This window comes from Pogoniulus pusillus, chromosome 1 (assembly GCF_015220805.1).
Source record: "Pogoniulus pusillus isolate bPogPus1 chromosome 1, bPogPus1.pri, whole genome shotgun sequence".
In the NCBI taxonomy this organism is placed as follows: domain Eukaryota; kingdom Metazoa; phylum Chordata; class Aves; order Piciformes; family Lybiidae; genus Pogoniulus; species Pogoniulus pusillus.
In genome coordinates this window covers 22,844,492-22,861,776 of record NC_087264.1, presented here as the reverse complement: position 1 = coordinate 22,861,776, position 17,285 = coordinate 22,844,492, and the positions used below count along the sequence as shown (strand labels likewise).

General features: G+C 50.3%; 3 protein-coding genes across 3 annotated transcripts in view; 2 read left to right on the top strand and 1 right to left on the bottom strand.

Moving 5' to 3' along the window:
• The window catches only part of PLEK2 (pleckstrin 2), a 27,928-nt gene extending 12,902 nt beyond the window's left edge, over positions 1 to 15,026 (top strand). Inside the window, exons 9-13 of the mRNA XM_064143964.1 lie at positions 896 to 997; positions 2,535 to 2,618; positions 4,352 to 4,430; positions 5,231 to 5,358; positions 14,261 to 15,026. Of these exons, the coding sequence (XP_064000034.1) occupies positions 896 to 997; positions 2,535 to 2,618; positions 4,352 to 4,430; positions 5,231 to 5,358 (393 nt within the window). The 3' untranslated portion in view covers positions 14,261 to 15,026. The remainder of the gene's footprint in view (positions 1 to 895; positions 998 to 2,534; positions 2,619 to 4,351; positions 4,431 to 5,230; positions 5,359 to 14,260) is intronic.
• On the bottom strand, positions 6,420 to 17,285 carry LOC135175636 (galectin-related protein A-like). The gene is made up of 5 exons (XM_064143976.1): positions 17,142 to 17,285; positions 14,655 to 14,719; positions 9,167 to 9,255; positions 7,718 to 7,892; positions 6,420 to 7,384 (listed from the first exon to the last, which is right to left on the bottom strand). The coding sequence occupies exons 1-5, from the start codon at positions 17,254 to 17,256 to the stop codon at positions 7,241 to 7,243; spliced, it is 588 nt and encodes a 195-aa protein (XP_064000046.1). The 5' UTR covers positions 17,257 to 17,285; the 3' UTR covers positions 6,420 to 7,240.
• The window catches only part of ZFYVE26 (zinc finger FYVE-type containing 26), a 74,687-nt gene continuing 74,411 nt past the window's right edge, over positions 17,010 to 17,285 (top strand). The window contains exon 1 of the mRNA XM_064143956.1: positions 17,010 to 17,087. The gene's annotated coding sequence lies outside the window, so the exon portion shown is untranslated. The remainder of the gene's footprint in view (positions 17,088 to 17,285) is intronic.

Below are 17,285 nucleotides of genomic sequence, written 5' to 3'. Positions count from 1 at the left end.
CTCTGCTAACAAGAATTCTCCAACATGCCTGCATTTAACTGAGGCCATGCTGTGGTTATGCTGGAGCTCAAGGACACCGTTTGGGTGGCAGTTGTGTTGCTTGCAAATCTCCAGCGGCAGGGTTAGAGAACAGAATGTATTCAGGAGTAGAATTTAACTCCAGGGAAACAGGATGCAGAAGCCCAAAGTGTGCTTAGATTGAAAAGAAAAGTGGAACCAGTTTTTAATCATAGAATGGTTTAGGTTGGAAGGGACCTCAAGGCTCAGCCAGTTCCAACCCTCTGCCAGAGGCAAGGACACCTCCTACTAGAAGAGGTCACTCAAGGCTTCATCCAACCTGGCCTTGGACACCTCCAGGGAAGTTGTGGAGCACAGAACTAGAACAGCATGCATCCAACCTGGCCTTGAACACCTCCAGGGAGGGAACAGCCATAACCTCCCTGGGCAACCTGTGCCAGTGTCTCACCACCCTCACTGTAAGCAACTTCTTCCTAACATCCAGTTTCAGTCTCCCCTCTGACACTTTAAACCCATTTCTCCTCATCCTGTCATTGCAAGACCTTGTCAGTAGTCCCTCTCCAGCCCTCCTGTAGCCTCCTTCAGATACTAAAGGCTACTCCAAGATCTCCTCCAAGCCTTTTCTCTTCTAGGCTGCAGCACCCCAACTCTCTCATAGCCTGTCCTCAGAGCAGAGCTGCTGCAGCCCTCTGAGCATCTTGGTGGTCTCCTCTGGACTGACTTAAACAGTTCCATGTCCTTCTTGTGTTGGGGGCTCCAGAACTGCACACAGGACTCCAGGTGTGGTCTGAGGAGAGCAGAGTAAAGGGGCAGAATCCCCTCCCTTGCCCTGCTGCCCACACTGCTCTTGCTGCAGCCCTTATTTCCTTATTTGCAGGCTGAGAGCAGTAAGAAAAACACCGTTTCCAAGCAAGAGCTCCAGTTTAACATCTCAGAGCTAAGTGGCACAATTGTGAAGCAAGGATTCCTGATGAAACAGGTAAATAAAGTCTTTGAACCTGCCCTGGGAGACAAGGAAAATGGCAGCTCTTTGAGCTTCCCAGAGAACAAAAGTGATTTACAGGAGCAGGGCTGGGGAATCACGGCCAGCAGAGCTAACTTCTCTGCCAGTACTACTGCCAGACATCATGTGGTGGAGTTAGAAAGAAGTGAGCAGCAGACTGCTGCACAGGCAGGACTTAGAGGATGTTCTGTAGAATCATAGAATCACCCAGATTGGAAGAGACCTCCAAGCTCATCCACTCCAGCCTAGCACCCAGCCCTAGACAATCAAACAGACCATGGCACTAAGTGCCCCAGCCAGGCTTTGCTTGAACACTTCCAGGCACAGAGACTCCACCACCTCCCTGGGCAGCCCATTCCAATGCCAATCACTCTCTCTGCCTCCTAACATCCAGCCTAGACCTCCCCTGGCACAGCTTGAGACTGTGTCCCCTTGTTCTGTTGCTGCTTGCCTGGCAGCAGAGCCCAACCCCGCCTGGCTACAACCTCCCTTCAGGGAGTTGTAGACAGCAATGAGGTCTGCCCTGAGCCTTCTGCAGGCTGCACACCCCCAGCTCCCTCAGCCTCTCCTCATAGGATTTGTGTTCCAGGCCCCTCCCCAGCCTTGCTGCCCTTCTCTGGACACCTTCCAGCACCTCAATATCTCTCTTTAATTGAGGAGCCCAGAACTGGACACAGCACTCAAGGAGTGGCCTGAGCAGTGCTGAGCACAGGGGCAGAAGAACCTCCCTTGTCCTGCTGGCCACACTGCTCCTGATACAGGCCAGGATGCCATTGGCTCTCCTGCCCACCTGGGCACACTGCTGCCTCATCTTCAGCTACTACCTACCAGCACCCCCAGGTCCCTCTCTGCCTGGCTGTTCTCAGCCACTCTGTCCCCAGCCTGTAGTGCTGCTTGGGGTTGTTGTGGCCAAAGTGTAGGACCCTGCACTTGGCCCACTGGCCTCTGCCCACCCATCCAGCCTGTCAGCCCTGTAGGGGCAGCACAGCCACCCATCACCCCAGGAAATGAAAGCTGCCCAGGAGACTCTCCCCATGGGCAACAGCAGTCAGGGGCAACCTGCAGTGGCCTCCGTCCTTGGCCAGCCCCAAGGCTCATCTGTCAGCAGCTGAGGAGGATGAGGGAGAAAGAGGAAAGAGATGCAGAAGGACCTGACACAGCCCCCTTAGAGCATGCATTGCCTGAGTTTGCAATCCAAGAGCCATATTCAGTCTGAAATTAAGAGCAGGTATCAGGGATAGATTCCTTTGATCCTATCTCTTTGCTTTCTTGGTTCTCAGCAGAGGTAAGGGAGAGAGGCAGGAGTTATCAATGTATAAAGAAGGATGCTAAGCACAAAATCCTGAGAGTCACTAAGATGTCAGAGAAGATTGTTCTCTGTTGGCCCCAAATCCCACTTTTTTCCAAACCCCTTTTTTTTCAGTGCCTGTTGATGCTTTTCCTACAGCATACAGGGCAATGGCCATTTCAGGAGGCATTTGCTGGTGGTAACTTTAACTCTTCTGTTTTTCAGGGGCACAAGAGGAAAAACTGGAAAGTGAGGAGATTTGTTTTGAGAGCTGATCCTGCTTTTTTGCACTACTACGACCCCACTAAGGTGAGTGGGGAGTTACTACCCTAAGAATTCTCTTACAGTCCTAAACATTAGAATGAAAATATAATTGTCCTGTAAATGTTTCTCTCACTCAAATCTCCTTCTGGGTTCTTCTGTCTGTTTCCTGAGAGGTCTTATTCTCTAGTCCCCTTACCCTGGATTTTCTCCTTGGGGGATCTTTGTGATGGTTTGGGTGTTCCATATCCCCCCACACTTAAGAAAATCACCCAGACTAGACTCAGCTGCTGGAAATTGAAGACTGAAGCTTTATATTTACAGCTTAGCACAAGATCCAAGCAGGTGTTTACAATCTATACAGCTAGAGACAGAAATAGACAAGGTAAAAAGTAATAGAGAAACACAACAGCCCTGCCAGAAACCTGAGTCCCCAGGAGGGGCTCTCAACAACCCTTCCACCTTCTCCCCATCCCTCTACTTTACCCCAGACTTTGCCTTATGCTCAAGGTGAGTTTGGAGAATCAGCCAGGGGGGTTAGGAAGCAGGAGGATTAGTCACACAGACAACAGGTTAGAGAAAGAGAAAAGTGCAGCCCCAAAGACAGAGACCAAACTCTGTTACCTATGTTTGTGTTCTTGTTCTTATCCATCTCAGCAAGCCTATGAGTGCAGCAGACATCACCACTGGTTCCTTTTCACAGCCTAGCATCTAATTCCTATCACCAAAATATCCCAGCTAGGCTCAAACTAGCACCTGGGAGTGCTGGTGGCCAGCTGGCTGAACATGAGCCAGCAGTGTGCCCAGGTGGCCAAGAAGGCCAACAGCATCCTGGCCTGGATCAGCAATGGTGTGACCAGCAGTAGGGAGGTGCTCATGCCCCTGTACTCAGCACTCGGGAGCCCACACCTGAAATAATGTGTCACTCCCAGTACAGGAGAGACATTGAGGTGCTGGAGCAGGTGCAGAGAAGGGTGACAAGGCTGGGGAGAAGTCTGGCAAACATGAGCTGTGAGGAGCAGCTGAGGGAGCTGGGGTGTTTAGAGTGGAGAAGAGAAGGCTGAGAGGGGACCTTATTGGCCTCTACAGCTACCTAAAATGAGGTTGTAGAGAGGCTGGAGCTGGTTTCTTCTCCCCAATTACTAATGATAGGACAAGAGGAAATGGCCTCAAGTTGCATCAGGGATGGTTTAGGTTGGCTGATGGGAGGAAGTTCTTTCCTGAGCAGATGATCAGGCACTGGCACAGGCTGCCCAGGGAAGTGGGGGAGTCACCATCCCTGGAGGTGTTTAAGGGGAGAGTGGCTGTGGTGCTTGAGGCTATGGTCTGGTGCTGAAGGCTGCTGGGATGAAGGTTGGACTGGCTGATGCTGGTGCTCCTTTCCAACCATAGCGATTCACAGTGATGAGATGTTGTGCAGAGGACTTTGGTTTGGTCAAGGAGTTGTCAGTGTGAGACTGATGATTGGACTGGATGAGCTTGAAGGGCTTTGCCAATCTAAGAACTTCTGTGGTTCTGTAAGTCTGTGATCGTTAGCCTACCTGGGTGCTTTTAATTGGTCTTCGCCCTTCCCAGCTACAGCAGAGAAACATCTGAGAGCAGAAGAAAACAGCAATGCATTTAACTCGGTGTCCTAGTTGACTTCTCTTGTGGCATGGGTGTTTTCTATCTGGCAAGCCTAGCATTACATCTCTACCTTAGTAAAAACAATTGATCTGCTCTGGGAAATTATTCTCGTGACGACATTTTCCAGACAATCCTCATTTCCTTTTCCTTGTCAGGAAGAAAACAGGCCAGTAGGTGGATTTTCTCTTCGGGGCTGCCTTGTCTCAGCTCTGGAGGACAACGGAGTCCCAGCAGGTAAGCACAAGCCTCTAAACTTTCATAAGTAATTATTTATGCCATGCAAAATCTTCTGAGTGTGGAGTTGTGTGCGCGGCTGTGTCTGTATGCAGACGTGCAGCCCTCTCAGCATCCTCCTGGCCCTGCTCTGGACACGCTCCAGCATCTCCATAGCCCTCTTGTAATGGGGGCTTCAAAAGTGAATGCAGTAAGGTTGGACTCAATGATCTCCTTGGGTACCTTCCAATGTCTAATATCCTGTAATCATGTTATCTACTGCACGACATGGTAGGAGTTCATCCCTCCACCGTGTACCTTAAGTGAGAGTCTCCATCTAAACAGCAGGTATTTTACACCTGATGCACGGCACACAGTAGTTCATGTGGTCTATGTGAAGGCTTCTCTACTATATATCCACAGAGCACTGGCACAGGCTCCCCAGAGAGGTTGTGGAGTCTCCTTATCTGGAGACTTTCAAGGCCTGTTACTCTGTGATCTGTGCTAGACTGTGTGGTCCTGCTCTGGCAGGGGGGTTGGACTCAATGAGCTCCTTGGGTCTCTTCCAACCCCTAAAATCCTATGATCCTGTGATATATTGCAGAAGAAAAGATCAAACCCACAAGATCTTTATATGTCTTATTCATGAATGGTCTGAGTGGTGCTATACTGCAGAAGGAAAATGAAACCCACAAGAGCTTTAGATGCCTTATCTAGGAAAGGACTGATACCCTAATTCACTACATTAAAATTCTTCCCTATGAAGCTTTGTATTGACCACAAAGCATTTCCTGATCCTGATGTTTTAATTCTCTCTGCAGGAGTGAAAGGCAACGTGCAAGGCAACCTCTTCAAAATCATTACCAAAAAGGACATTCATTACTATATCCAGGCTAGCTCCAAGGAGGAGCGAGCACAATGGATTGAGGCAATCAAACCACTGACATGAGTAAGGTGGACCCCATGCTAAATGACAAATCACATTTGTGACCAAGATTCCTGCTCTCATTGTCTGGGAGGATTGGTTTGGGTTTTTTTTTATTGGGGTTGGGTTGGTGTTATTTTTTGGCTGGTTGGCTTGGGGTTTTTTTGTTTGGTTGGTAGGGTTTGTTTCATTTTTTAATGTTTTTTTTTTTGCCATTAGATATTCTGTTTTTTGTTACTTGTGCTGCCATAGCACCTAACAATTCCTGGCACACCTACATCCTAGGTGCCTCAGTGTCATGTAGACTCAGAATGATTCTCTACCAAGAGCTTACCATCCAAAGATGGAACAACAGGCAGCAGATAGATATAGACAAACAGGGCTTTACAAGGAAAGACTGAAATGTAATATTCCAAGATGGAAGGAAAGAATTATTTCCTCTATCTGACAGATCCAGCTTGTGCTTTATCCTAAAGCAGAAATGCCTTGTTCCTTTTCCCTTTATAAAGGACTGATAAATTTAGTTAGTTAACACTGACTGAATTGAAGCCACGAAAGATGACCCTGGTGTCTGAGACTGCCTTTCTTGCAGTGGTCAGGCACTGGCACAGGCTGCCCAGGGAGGTGGTGGAGTCGCCATCCCTGGAGATGTTTAAAAGGAGAGTGGATGTGGTGCTTGAGGCTATGGTCTGGTGCTGAAGGCTGCTGGGATGAAGGTTGGACTGGCTGATCCTGGTGGTCCTCTCCAACCATAGTGATTCATAGAGATTAGATGTGCTGAGGGCTTTGGTTTGGTCACGGACTTGTCAGTGTGAAACTAATTATTGTACTCAAGGATCTTGAAGGTCTTTTCCAATCTAAGGACAGCCAGACTCTGCAGATCCTCCAAAATCCCTCTCACCACAGCATGCTACATACTTTCACTGAAGTCAGAGAGGAATTTGACAGCCTCTATTCACAGAAACACCTCTTCACAGATGTTTTGTTCTGCAAGTGATGTACTGTAAGCAAAGCATCTTCATCTAGACATTCTCTTTCATCCTGTGTTATAACCAACCAATCAGAACAGAGCCAAAGGCAGCAGCTATGATACATGCATGGATATGTATTAGAATAGCCATGTATTTAGGACCTCTGTCTAAATCTACACCAATGAAATGACAGCACAACACTCACAGGCATTCAAATATTTAAGAGCTGGTAAAGAACTTTGTCAGCAAAGATGCAGTCTGAAGTAGATACAAAAATGGGCACTGTGGTTTCAGCCACAGATACCATTTGCTAGGGCTGATCCAGAGAAGGCTGTGAAAGCCACAACTGTTGAGACCTTTGAATTCACAAGAATGCTGCCCACAACAGACAGGAATGCTGCTAGGGTATTTATTGCTGGGTTTATTGCTGAGAAGTGTGGATAACTTTGTGCTGACCGAGCCAAGCTGCCAGGAAAAGCAATTCCTTTTTGATAACATGAGCTTTGCTGGGGCCTGCCAGACTCCCTTATTCTCACTTATAAGGAAATGTGCTTCTCTTTCCTCAGTCCCACCACCTGCATCCTGCCTAGTTCTTGTTGTAAGAGTGATAGCCATCCCATTGCAGAATGCTGAGCTCAAATGAGCTGGCATGTGTGAGGGTTAGGGGATCATAGCATCAGAAATCTTGCACTTTGGGGGCTGAGAAAGTATTTCAGCAAAGGCAGTCTGATTTACCTGGGCCAGCCATAGCTGTCCAATTGCTGAAAGCAACTGAAAACCAGAAAGAAGTGTATGTTTCAAAACACACCAGTAAATGAAAAAGACACAGTTCCCACTCTCTAGAATCAGCCAAGGAACAAAGACAAAATGTTTCTCAGATAGGAGAAAATACATTTGCCTCTGTCCTCTGGTGATATTGTGGTTCCCTTTGTTCTTCAAGCCACTTTGGTAAGCTTGATGTCCCCTGTGATCTGCAAAGCTTTCACTAAGTTGAGAGGCTGAATGCGGTGAGTGAAGTCACAGAGCTGCCGTCCATCAAGCAGGACCCGTATTTGCTGGTGTTCACATAAGAGTTCCATCTGCAGTGGAAAAAGACAGGGAGAGTGTTAGAGATCAGCAGAGGTGATTTCATGAGTGCAGACTTAGAACCCCATATGATGGGGGTAGTGAAGCACAAAGTCTATTTATTCTGAAGTGCCCTTAATAAATAACCTGTCCTGAGATGATACTTTAAAAGTGAGCTCTTCGACTCAGACTAGCAAACAAAACAGACCTCTCCAGAGTCTGAACTGTTGCTCTCTGTGCCATGCTGGACTAACCTGGCAATGTGAATAGTTAGCTCTCTGTGGGCGTAGCCTTCAGCCTTTCCCCTCTTTTTTTCTCCACCCTAGTCACAGTACCTTAAAAATTACCTTGAATGTGTCTCCTGCTGTGAACGGGAAGTAGGGGATAACCTTCTCTTCTCTTCCCCACTTCCCAGCAATTCGAGCATTTCGGGTGATGGATTTGTCACTGAAGTTCACTGTAAACAGCAGCCCAACATCTTTGTTTGCATCCACTGGATCACAGAGCAGAGTCACTGAAAAGCTGAAAAAAAACACTAGTTAGATGACTAGGACTTTCAGACATGTGAAAGAACATGGTGAATGTGGCAGATGCCCAAGACACTAGAGACAGACAGCAATTTCTTGTCAGACGTCAGACTGAAATGTGGGACTTCTACAGGCTTAGAAGCTGTGTCCAGTTCTGGGCCCCCCAGCTCAAGAAGGACAGAGAGCTGCTGGAGAGAGTCCAGCCCAGAGCCACAAAACATTGATTAAAGAAGTTGAACATTTTACTTATGAGGAGAGCCTGAGGGTGAGGGAGCTGGGGCTGTGCTGCTGGGAGAAGAGGAGACTAAGGGGTGATCTCATTCATGCTTAGAAATATGTAAGGGGTGAGTGCCAGGAAGCTGGAGCCAGGCTTTGCTGGGTGATGCCCAGTGACAGGAAAAGGGGCAGTGGGTAGAAGCTGAGGCATAGGAGGTTCCATGTGAATCTGAGGAGGAATTTTTACAGTGTGAGGGTGACAGAGTACTGGAACAGGCTGCCCAGGGGGGTTGTGGAGTCTCCCTCTCTGGAGATATTCAAGAACTGCTTGGATGTGTTCCAGTGTGATCTACTCTGGGTGATCCTGCTCTGGCAGGGGGGCTGGACCAGATGAGGTTTGGAGGTCCCTTGCAGCCCCAAACATTCTAGGATTCTATGATCAATGAAAGGGATGAGAACAGCCTGATCATTGCTTCTCCTCCAGTTTCCAGTAGGCTGCTAGTGTCTTCTGATGCTGCTTTCCCTCTCTTGTGTATGAACTCAAACCAACATGTGTGAGCCAATTCTAATTTGTGTCCTAAAGGAGGTTACAGTGAATTCTCCACCAGTGGAAGCACTGATCACTGTAGATGCAATAAAAATTGTACAGATAAGCATAGCTGCTCTTCATCCAAATTAAACACATCAGTGAACTTGCCCCCTTGGGCCTAAAACACTGAGTTTTACACAGTGTTTATTCCTGTTCCCCACAAACAAGTGAGGCACAGGTTCAGAATTGCACCTCTTCTTTGGAGTGGGACAGGATGAGTGGCATTTATGTCCCCACTCTATGTTAGATTAGGGCAAGGAGTGGAAAGCAGTTAGAAAGGCTGAGCAGTGAGTCCTCTCTTGCCCTTTAAGTGTAAGCAGGAAAATGAAGTATAGCCATAAGTTATGAATCTGTCTGACTTTGTTTCTCCAAAGAGCACAGTCCTTCAAGGAATCTCTTGAATTTAGCAGACAGGTAGGAGCATGTATGATGGAAGTGAAGCCCCCACCAGCACTTTCACCTACCTCTTGGGGTTGGAGTGCACCATTCCTATGACTGTGAGTTTCATGGCTGGTCTCAGGCCACCTTTAATTTCACCAACATATTGCTCCACCTGCAGGAACAGGGAAAATGTGCTTCTGTAGATCATGCCGTGGGTAAATCAGCTTTAACGGCTGCTTTGGTCACCTCTCTCAACTGAACTTTATTGAATTTTAAACGTATTTCTGGCCCGAAGTACTTCTTGCACTTTTGGTGTAAATTCTACCAGTCCTGGTCTCTGAGGTGAGTAAGAAGGCCACCATAACCCAATGACTGGTGATGAGGCACTGGCTGCCTGGCAGGACTGCTGGCTCCAGCGGGCAGTTAGGACAAAAACTGCTGCAAATAAGTCAAGTGGCCACTGTCAGTGCTCCACCTGCCTAACAGCTGTTACTCACAACTCTGATCACAGGATGTTAGGGGTTGGAAGAGACTAAAAGAGATCATTGAATCCAAACCCCCTGTCAGAGCACGACAACACAGGTCTCAGGTTGCTCTGGGAGTAGTCACCACTGACTTCAAGTGACTGATACCAGTCTCCAGGACAAGAGCAGGTGCTGCAAGTGCTGCACTGACCCACATGTCTCACGAGTAGCAGGACTCAGATAGCTGACAAATCTGTGATGAGATGGTCATGACACAATAAATCTAGTTGCAGCTGATCATAGAATCATATAATTAACTAGGTTGGAAGAGACCTCCAAGCTCATTCAGTCCAACCTAGCACCCAGCCCTGGCCAATCAACCAGACCATGGCACTAAGTGCCCCAGCCAGGCTTTTCTTGAACACCTCCAGGGATGGCGACTCCACCACCTCCCTGGGCAGCCCATTCCAATGCCAATCACTCTCTCTGACAACAACTTCCTCCTAACATCCAGCCTAGACCTCCCCTGGCACAACTTGAGGCTGTGTCCCCTTCTTCTGTTGCTGCTTGCCTGGCAGAAAAGACCAACCCCACCTGGCTACAGCCTCCCTTCCAGTAGTTGTAGACAGCAATGAGGTCTTCCCTGAGCTTCAGCTTCTGGAGGCTGCACATCCCAGCTCCCTCAGCCTCTCCTCATAGGGTTTGTGTTCCAGGCCCCTCACCAGCTTTGTCACCCTTCTCTGGACACCTTCCAGCACCTCAACATCTCTCTTGAATTGAGGAGCCCAGAAACAGACACAGCACTCAAGGTGCAGCCTGATCACTGCCAAGTATGGGAGAACAATAACCTCCCTTGTCCTGCTGGCCACACTGTTCCTGATTCAGGCCATGAGAGCATTGGCTCTCAAAAGCTTTGTAGCAGCATGACACAAGACTCTGTGTGAACTTACTCTGCCAGCTCAAATTCAGCAACTTGATGCCAGCAGGCTGTACAGCAGGCCAGGTAATCTTTGTTCTATGCCTTAGAGCACAAAGCCAGTAGAGATGCTGCCTCGCTGTTGCATAGAATCTTAGAATGGTTTAGGTTGAAAGGGACCTCAAAGCTCAGCCAGTTCCAACTTCCCACCACAGGCAAGGACACCTCCCCCTAGAATAGGTCGCTCGAGGCCTCATCCAACCTGGCCTTGAACACCTCCAGGGAGGGAGCAGCCATAACCTCCCTGGGCAATCTGTGCCAGTGTCTCACCACCCTCACTGCAAACAACTTTGTCCTAATATCCAGTTTCAATCTCCCCTCTGCCAGTTTAAATCCATTTCTCCTCATCCTGTCATTACAAGTCATAGAATCATAGAATCAGACAGGGTTGGAAGGCACCACAAGGATCAGCCAGTTCCAAGCCCCCTGCCATGCCCAGGGACACCCTACCCTAGAGCAGGCTGCCCTCAGCCTCATCCAGCCTGCCCTTAAACACCTCCAGCCATGGGGCCTCAACCACCTCCCTGGGCAACCCATTCCAGGCTCTCACCACTCTCATGCTCAACAAATTCCTCCTCACCTCCAGGCTGAATCTCCCCACCTCCAGCTTTGCTCCATTCTCCCTCGTCCTGTCACTCCCTCATAGCTTGAGAAGTCCCTCCCCAGCTTTTTTGTAGGGCACTTCAGATAGTGAAAGGCCACGAGATGCTTACCTGGGAGCCTCCTCTTCTGCAGACTGCACAGCCCCAACTCTTTCAGTCTGTGCTCACAGCAGAGCTGCTGCAGCCCTCTCAGCATCCTTGTGGGCCTGCTCTGGACATGTTCCAGCACTTTCATGTCCTTCCTGTAATGGGGGCTCCAGAACTGCATGCAGTACTCCAGGTGGGGTCTCAGCAGAGTGGAGTAGAGGGGGAGAATCACTTCCCTCACCCTGCTGGCCACATTTCTCTTGATGCAGCCCAGGGCCTGGTTGGCTTTCTGGGCTGCAAGTGCACTCATGTTGATCATCTTCATGGTATGTTGAAAGAAATGCAACTGTGTTCTCACAGCCGATCCCTGTCACATTTGTCCCCACCACTTTTTCAAAGCCAGAAAATGGCTTCTTGGTGGATCTCTTTTGTAAAGTTCACAGAAACCCAGAATTACAACCTTCACCCAAAGATCAGAGCTACATTTACTTCCTCCAAGTAATTCTCGGATAGCGTCAGTGGTCAGTGGAGAAACCAATACAGGCAATGGTTGAAATGGAAAAATAACAGAGAGAGCTTGGAGAGAAGTGATAGAGACTTGGTGATCAGTGGTGCCAGGTCCAGCTGGAGAGCTGTGACTAGTGGTGTCCCCCAGGAGTCAGTGCTGGGGTCAGTCCTGTTCAACATGTTCATCAATGAACATGTTGATGAGGGCACAGACAGACAGAGTCTGCTCAGCAGGTTTGCTGATGACACCAAGCTGGGAGGCTTGGCTGAGACAGCTGCAGGCTCTGCTGTCATCCAGAGAGACTTGGATGCACTGGAGAGTTGGGCACACAGGAACCAGATGAAGTTCAACAAGGACAAGTGCAGAGTCCTGCACCTGGGGAGGAATAAAAATTACAGCAGTACAGGCTGGGAGGTGACTCCTGGAGAGCAGCCCTGTGGAGAGGGACCTGGGAGTGCTGGTGGCTAACAAGTTACCCATGGCACAGCAATGTGCCCTTGTGGCCAAGAAGGCCAATGGGATCCTGGGGTGTATTAGGAAGAGTGTGTCCAGCAGATCAAGGGAGAGAGACCTCATCTTGAGTACTGTGTTCAGTTTTGGGCTCCCCAGTTGAAAAGGGACAGGGATCTGCTGGAGAGGGTCCAGTAGAGGGCTATGAGGATGATGAGGGGACTGGAGGTCACGGCTTATGAAGAGAGGCTGAGAGACCTGGGGCTGCTTAGTCTAGAGAAGAGAAGACTGAGAGGGGATTTGATAAACGTTTATAAGTATCTGAAGGCTGCCAGGATGGGGGGCACAGGCTCTGCTCGCTGCTCCCTGGGATAGGACAAGGAGCAATGTGTGTAAGTTGCAGCACAGGAGGTTCTGCCTCAACACAAGGGAGAACTTCTTGAGTGTAAGGGTCCCACAGCACTGGCACAGGCTGCCCAGAGAGTTTGTGAGGTCTCCTTCCCTGGAGACTTTCAAGGCCTATCTGGATGCATTCCTCTGTGATCTGTGTTAGATAGTGTTAACCTGCTGTGGCAGGGGGGTTGGACACAATGACCTCCTTGGGTCCCTTCCAACCCCTAAGATCCTGTGATCCTGTGACTTTAGAGGAATTTAGAGACTTCAATTTCAGAAATACCTTCAAAATGTAAATGCCAGAATGCTAGGCTGCAGCATGTAATCGCTCCCTGTGCAGATTCACCTAGAAAGAAGCTGCTATAAACCACTAAGCGTTATTAACCATTTGTGTGGCACTGATAATAGTGCAAGGCAGTGCACAGCAGCCCCCATTTCAGATAAAAAGTGCCTTATCATCCAAGGTAAAAATTCAGACTTCTTTCTCTTTCTGCTAGAAGACCTGCACAATAGATGGTTTAGGATTTTTGCTGTGAGAAGCACTGCATCAGCATGAAAACCTATGGGCTTCTCTGCACAGCAAATGGGGCTCCATTCCAGTGCAAGCTGCTATGGGTGTTCCATGCCTATTTAAACTTCTGAGAAACATGACCAGATTGTTGTTACTGAATGCTACCTTGCTTCTCAGAGACACAAATCCAAGATGAAACGTGTTTTGCCCATACCCCATTTCCTGATTTCAATATGCCAGTTATATTTCCTGCTAAGATGGCCTGAAATTGTTTGTTTCCTCATCTTGATATTTGCATCCACCCATCCCTACCGCTTCACAGATGTATTACTAAACTTCTAACTCCTAACAAGGCCAATATTGGGAGATGTTAATTCAAAAGTACCTTCAAAAATGACAGGGCTGCTGCTGATTGTTAATAATGTACATTGACCCTTGCAGAAGTGAGTGGGTGACTTCAGCTTCGAACTTTGTAGAAACCAAAATGTCTCTTGTGAGGGAGCAGCTCCTCAGGCAAAGAGTCTGATTGTAAGGAGACACTTTAAACTGGATAAAGCAATTAGAGAGTAGATAATAGAATCATAGAAACATAGAATCAGTTCAGGGTTGGAAGAGACCACAAGGCATCTAGTTCCAATTCCCCTGCCATGGGCAGGGACACCCTACCCTAGAGCAGGCTGCCCACAGCCTCAGCCAGCCTGCCCTTAAACACCTCCAGCCATGGAGCCTCAAGCACCTCCCTGGGCAACCTACTCTAAGGTCCCACCACTCTCATACTGAAGAACTTCCTCCCCACATCCAGTCTGAACCTACCCATCTCCAGCTTTGCTCCATTCCCCTTAGCCCTGTTACTACCTGAGAGTCTAAAAAGTCCCCCCCCAGCTTTTTTTGGAGGCCCCCTTCAGATACTGAAAGGCCACAAGAAGATGACCTGGGAGCTTCCTCTTCTCCAGACTGAACAGTCCCAACTCTTTCAGTCTGTCCTCAGAGCAGAGCTGCTCTAGCCTCATGGCCCTTCTCTGGACATGCTCCAGCACATCCACATCCTTCTTGTAATGGGAGCTCCAGAACTGGATGCAGCACTCCAGGTGAGATCTCACCAGAGTGGAGTATAATGGGGAGAATCACCTCCCTCGACCAGCTGGCATGAAAGCTCCTAGGCTAAATTAACTTCATCCTCCTGCAGCTCCTGCGTCACACTAAAGCACCTTCCTTGGCTGCACAAGAGACAAGAAGGAAACTAATGCCCTAAACTGAAAGCACATACTGAGAGATGTTTTGCATCGAGCTGCACCACAGTAAGCACCATTGTGAAAGGCAGAGGGAATCAGAACTGTGTGGTCCCAACACTTCATCCAGCACGACTGAAGGGAGCTCAGAGGTGTGACTACCCATGTGCCATTCTCTGACAACGCTGAGTTTACAACACATGTGAAAAATACTCCAGGTGCTGTAGGGGGTAACAGTACAAACTCCTGCAGCATCTTGCCTGGTTTGTTGGTGGGTCCCAGCACATGCACACAGACTTAGCTCCCTTCCCATATTCTCCAGTCAGGAGCCCTGGGGATTCAGTCACTTACTTTAGGACGCCTTTCCTCCGTCATCGCCGCCTTGCTTCTCACACTTGCCTCTCTTGGAGTAGTCCCTGGAGAAGGTTTTGTTTTGTGTGTCAGGACAAAAAAACCCCAAACAAAACCCACAAAATAAAGGGAGGATGTGTGTGTGTGTGTGGGGTTATCTCTGCCAAACACTAGCTGGTCACCACCCAGCTGAGCAGCTGAGTCATGGCCCTTCAAACCTGATCCCACTGGGGAGGCTCAGAAATAACACAGTGAGGGTGAGAGCACAGGGAGGCTGCAGTGGTGGGCATGAAAAACTTCCTTGAAGAAAAAACTGTCTGGATGGCCAGGCCCAAAAAGTTGTGGTGAATAAATCCAGTTGGTGGTCTCTCAGAGGTGGTGTTCTCCAGCGCTTTGGGTTGGGGCCAGTTCTGTTTAATGTCTTTATAATTTATTGGGATGAGGGGATTGAGGGGATGAGGGGATTGAGTAAACTGGCAGATGATACCAAGCTGGGCAGGAGTGTTGATCTGCTTGAAAGTAGGGAGGCTCTACAGATCTTGCCAGGCTGGATTGATGGGGCGTGGGCAATGGTATGAAGTCTAACAAGGCCAAGTGCTAGATCCCGTACTTGAATCACAACAACCCCAATGCAATGCTACAGACTTGGAGAAGACTGGCAGAAAAGGACCTGGGTTGTCAACTGACAGACAGCTCAATATGAGCTGACCTGTGTGCCCAGGTGGCCAAGAAAGCCAAAGGCACCTTAGCCTGTACCAGCAATGGTAAGGCCAGGAGGAGTGGGAAAGTGATAGTGAGTCTGTACTCAGCATTGGTGAGGCTGCCCCTCAAATACTGTGTGCAGGTTTGGGCTCCTTACTACAAGAAAGACATCGAGATGCTGGAGCATGTCCAAAGAAGGGCAGCAAAGCTAGGGAAGGAGCTGGGGAGTAAGACCTTATGAGGAGTGTTTTGAGGGAGCTGTGGTTGCTCAGTCTGGAGAAAAGGATGCTCAGGGGAGATCGTCTCACACTCTACCACCACCCCAGAGGAGGTTGTAATGAGGTGGGTCTTAGTCTCTTCTCCCATGTAGCAAGTGATAGGATGAGAGGAAACAACATGAAAGTTGCACCAGGGGGAGTTTAGGAGGAACTCATTCGTCAGAAGGGTTCTCAGGCGTTGGGGCAGGCTACCCAGGTAAGTGGTTGAGTCTCTGAGGAGGTATTTAAAATACAGAACGAATCAGGCTGGGAGAGACCTCTGGGATCGACTCCAACCTATCACCTAACCCTTCTCATTAACTAAACCATGGCACTAAGTGCCTCATCAAGCCTCCTCTTAAACACCACCAGGCACGGCGACCTCCCTGGGCAGCCCATTCCAATGCCAATCACTCTTGCTGTGAAGAATTTATCACTAACATCCAGCCTGAACCTGCCCTGGAGCAGCTTGGGGCTGTGTCCCCTTGTTTTGTCCCTGGTTGCCTGGCAGAAGAGCCCAACCCCACCTGGCTACAGCCTCCCTTCAGGTAGTTGTAGACAGCAATGAGGCCTGCCCTGAGCCTCCTCTTCTGCAGGCTGCACACCCCCAGCTCCCTCAGCCTCTCCTCATAGGGTTTGTGTTCCAGGCCTTTCACCAGCTTTGTCACCCTTCTCTGGACACCTTCCAGCACCTCAACATCTTTCTTAAATGGAAGGGCCCAGAACTAGACACAGTGTAGATGCAATGGGACGTGGTGTAGTGGTGAGCTGTCAGCGGCGGGTAGCACTCCCACACGCACGTACCTAGAGCTCTCCCTCTTTGACTGCCCATGCGAGTGTGCGTACCGCCCGCAGGCACAGCCCGGCCGCACAGCGGCACACAACGGCCGCTCGGGCAGCGGCGAGCCTGGCGCTCACACCGCCCGGTCCGCAGCGCCGGGCAGAGGCCGATCAGAACCGCGAGAGGGTCCAGCCCCGGGCGCAGGCGGCCGGGGGCACGCTTGGTGGGCGGGGCCCGGCGCTGCCCGCTTCCCGGTGCAGCGTCAGGCGCCCTGAAGAAAGATGGCGGTTTAGTGACACTCTGCCCCCCCAGCCCGGCCAATGGGCGGCGGCGGCGGCGTCAGGCGCCCTGACGAAAGATGGCGGTTTAGTGACACTCTGCCCCCCCAGCCCGGCCAATGGGCGGCGGCGGCGGCGGCGTCAGGCGCCCTGACGAAAGATGGCGGTTTAGTGACACTCTGCCCCCCCAGCCCGGCCAATGGGCGGCGGCGGCGTCAGGCGCCCTGACGAAAGATGGCGGTTTAGTGACACTCTGCCCCCCCAGCCCGGCCAATGGGCGGCGGCGGCCCGCGTGCCCGCCCGGCGGCGCGGTCAGCTGAGGCGGTACCCGATATGGCGGCGGGGAGAGCCGGTGTTGCCGGGGCAGTGCAGTAGAGCCCAGCGCCGCCGGGGCGGCCGCGTCCTGCCCCGACAGGTAACGCGGGTCGCCTCAGCACGGTCCTTGGGGGGCTGCCGATCCGGGACGTACCTTGCGGGGGAGGGCGAGGCCGCGGGCGAGCGTGAGGGCCGGAGCGAGTGGCTGCCGCCATCCCCACCGAGGGTCGGACGGGGCGTCGGGCGGCGGTGGGGAGCGGCGAGAGCATTACCCGCGAGTTACCGGGGTGGGTTTCCG

What these genes read in the sequence shown, in the direction of transcription:
- LOC135175636 (XM_064143976.1), bottom strand. Translation starts at nt 17,256, where the DNA reads ATGCTCTCGCCGCTCCCCACCGCCGCCCGACGCCCCGTCCGACCCTCG. An exon ending in CGGAGGAAAGGCGTCCTAAA is followed by an intron (nt 9,256 to 14,654) that starts GTAAGTGACTGA and finishes CTGTTCCTGCAG; the next exon opens with GTGGAGCAATATGTTGGTGA. An exon ending in GTGCACTCCAACCCCAAGAG is followed by an intron (nt 7,893 to 9,166) that starts GTAGGTGAAAGT and finishes GTTTTTTTTCAG; the next exon opens with CTTTTCAGTGACTCTGCTCT.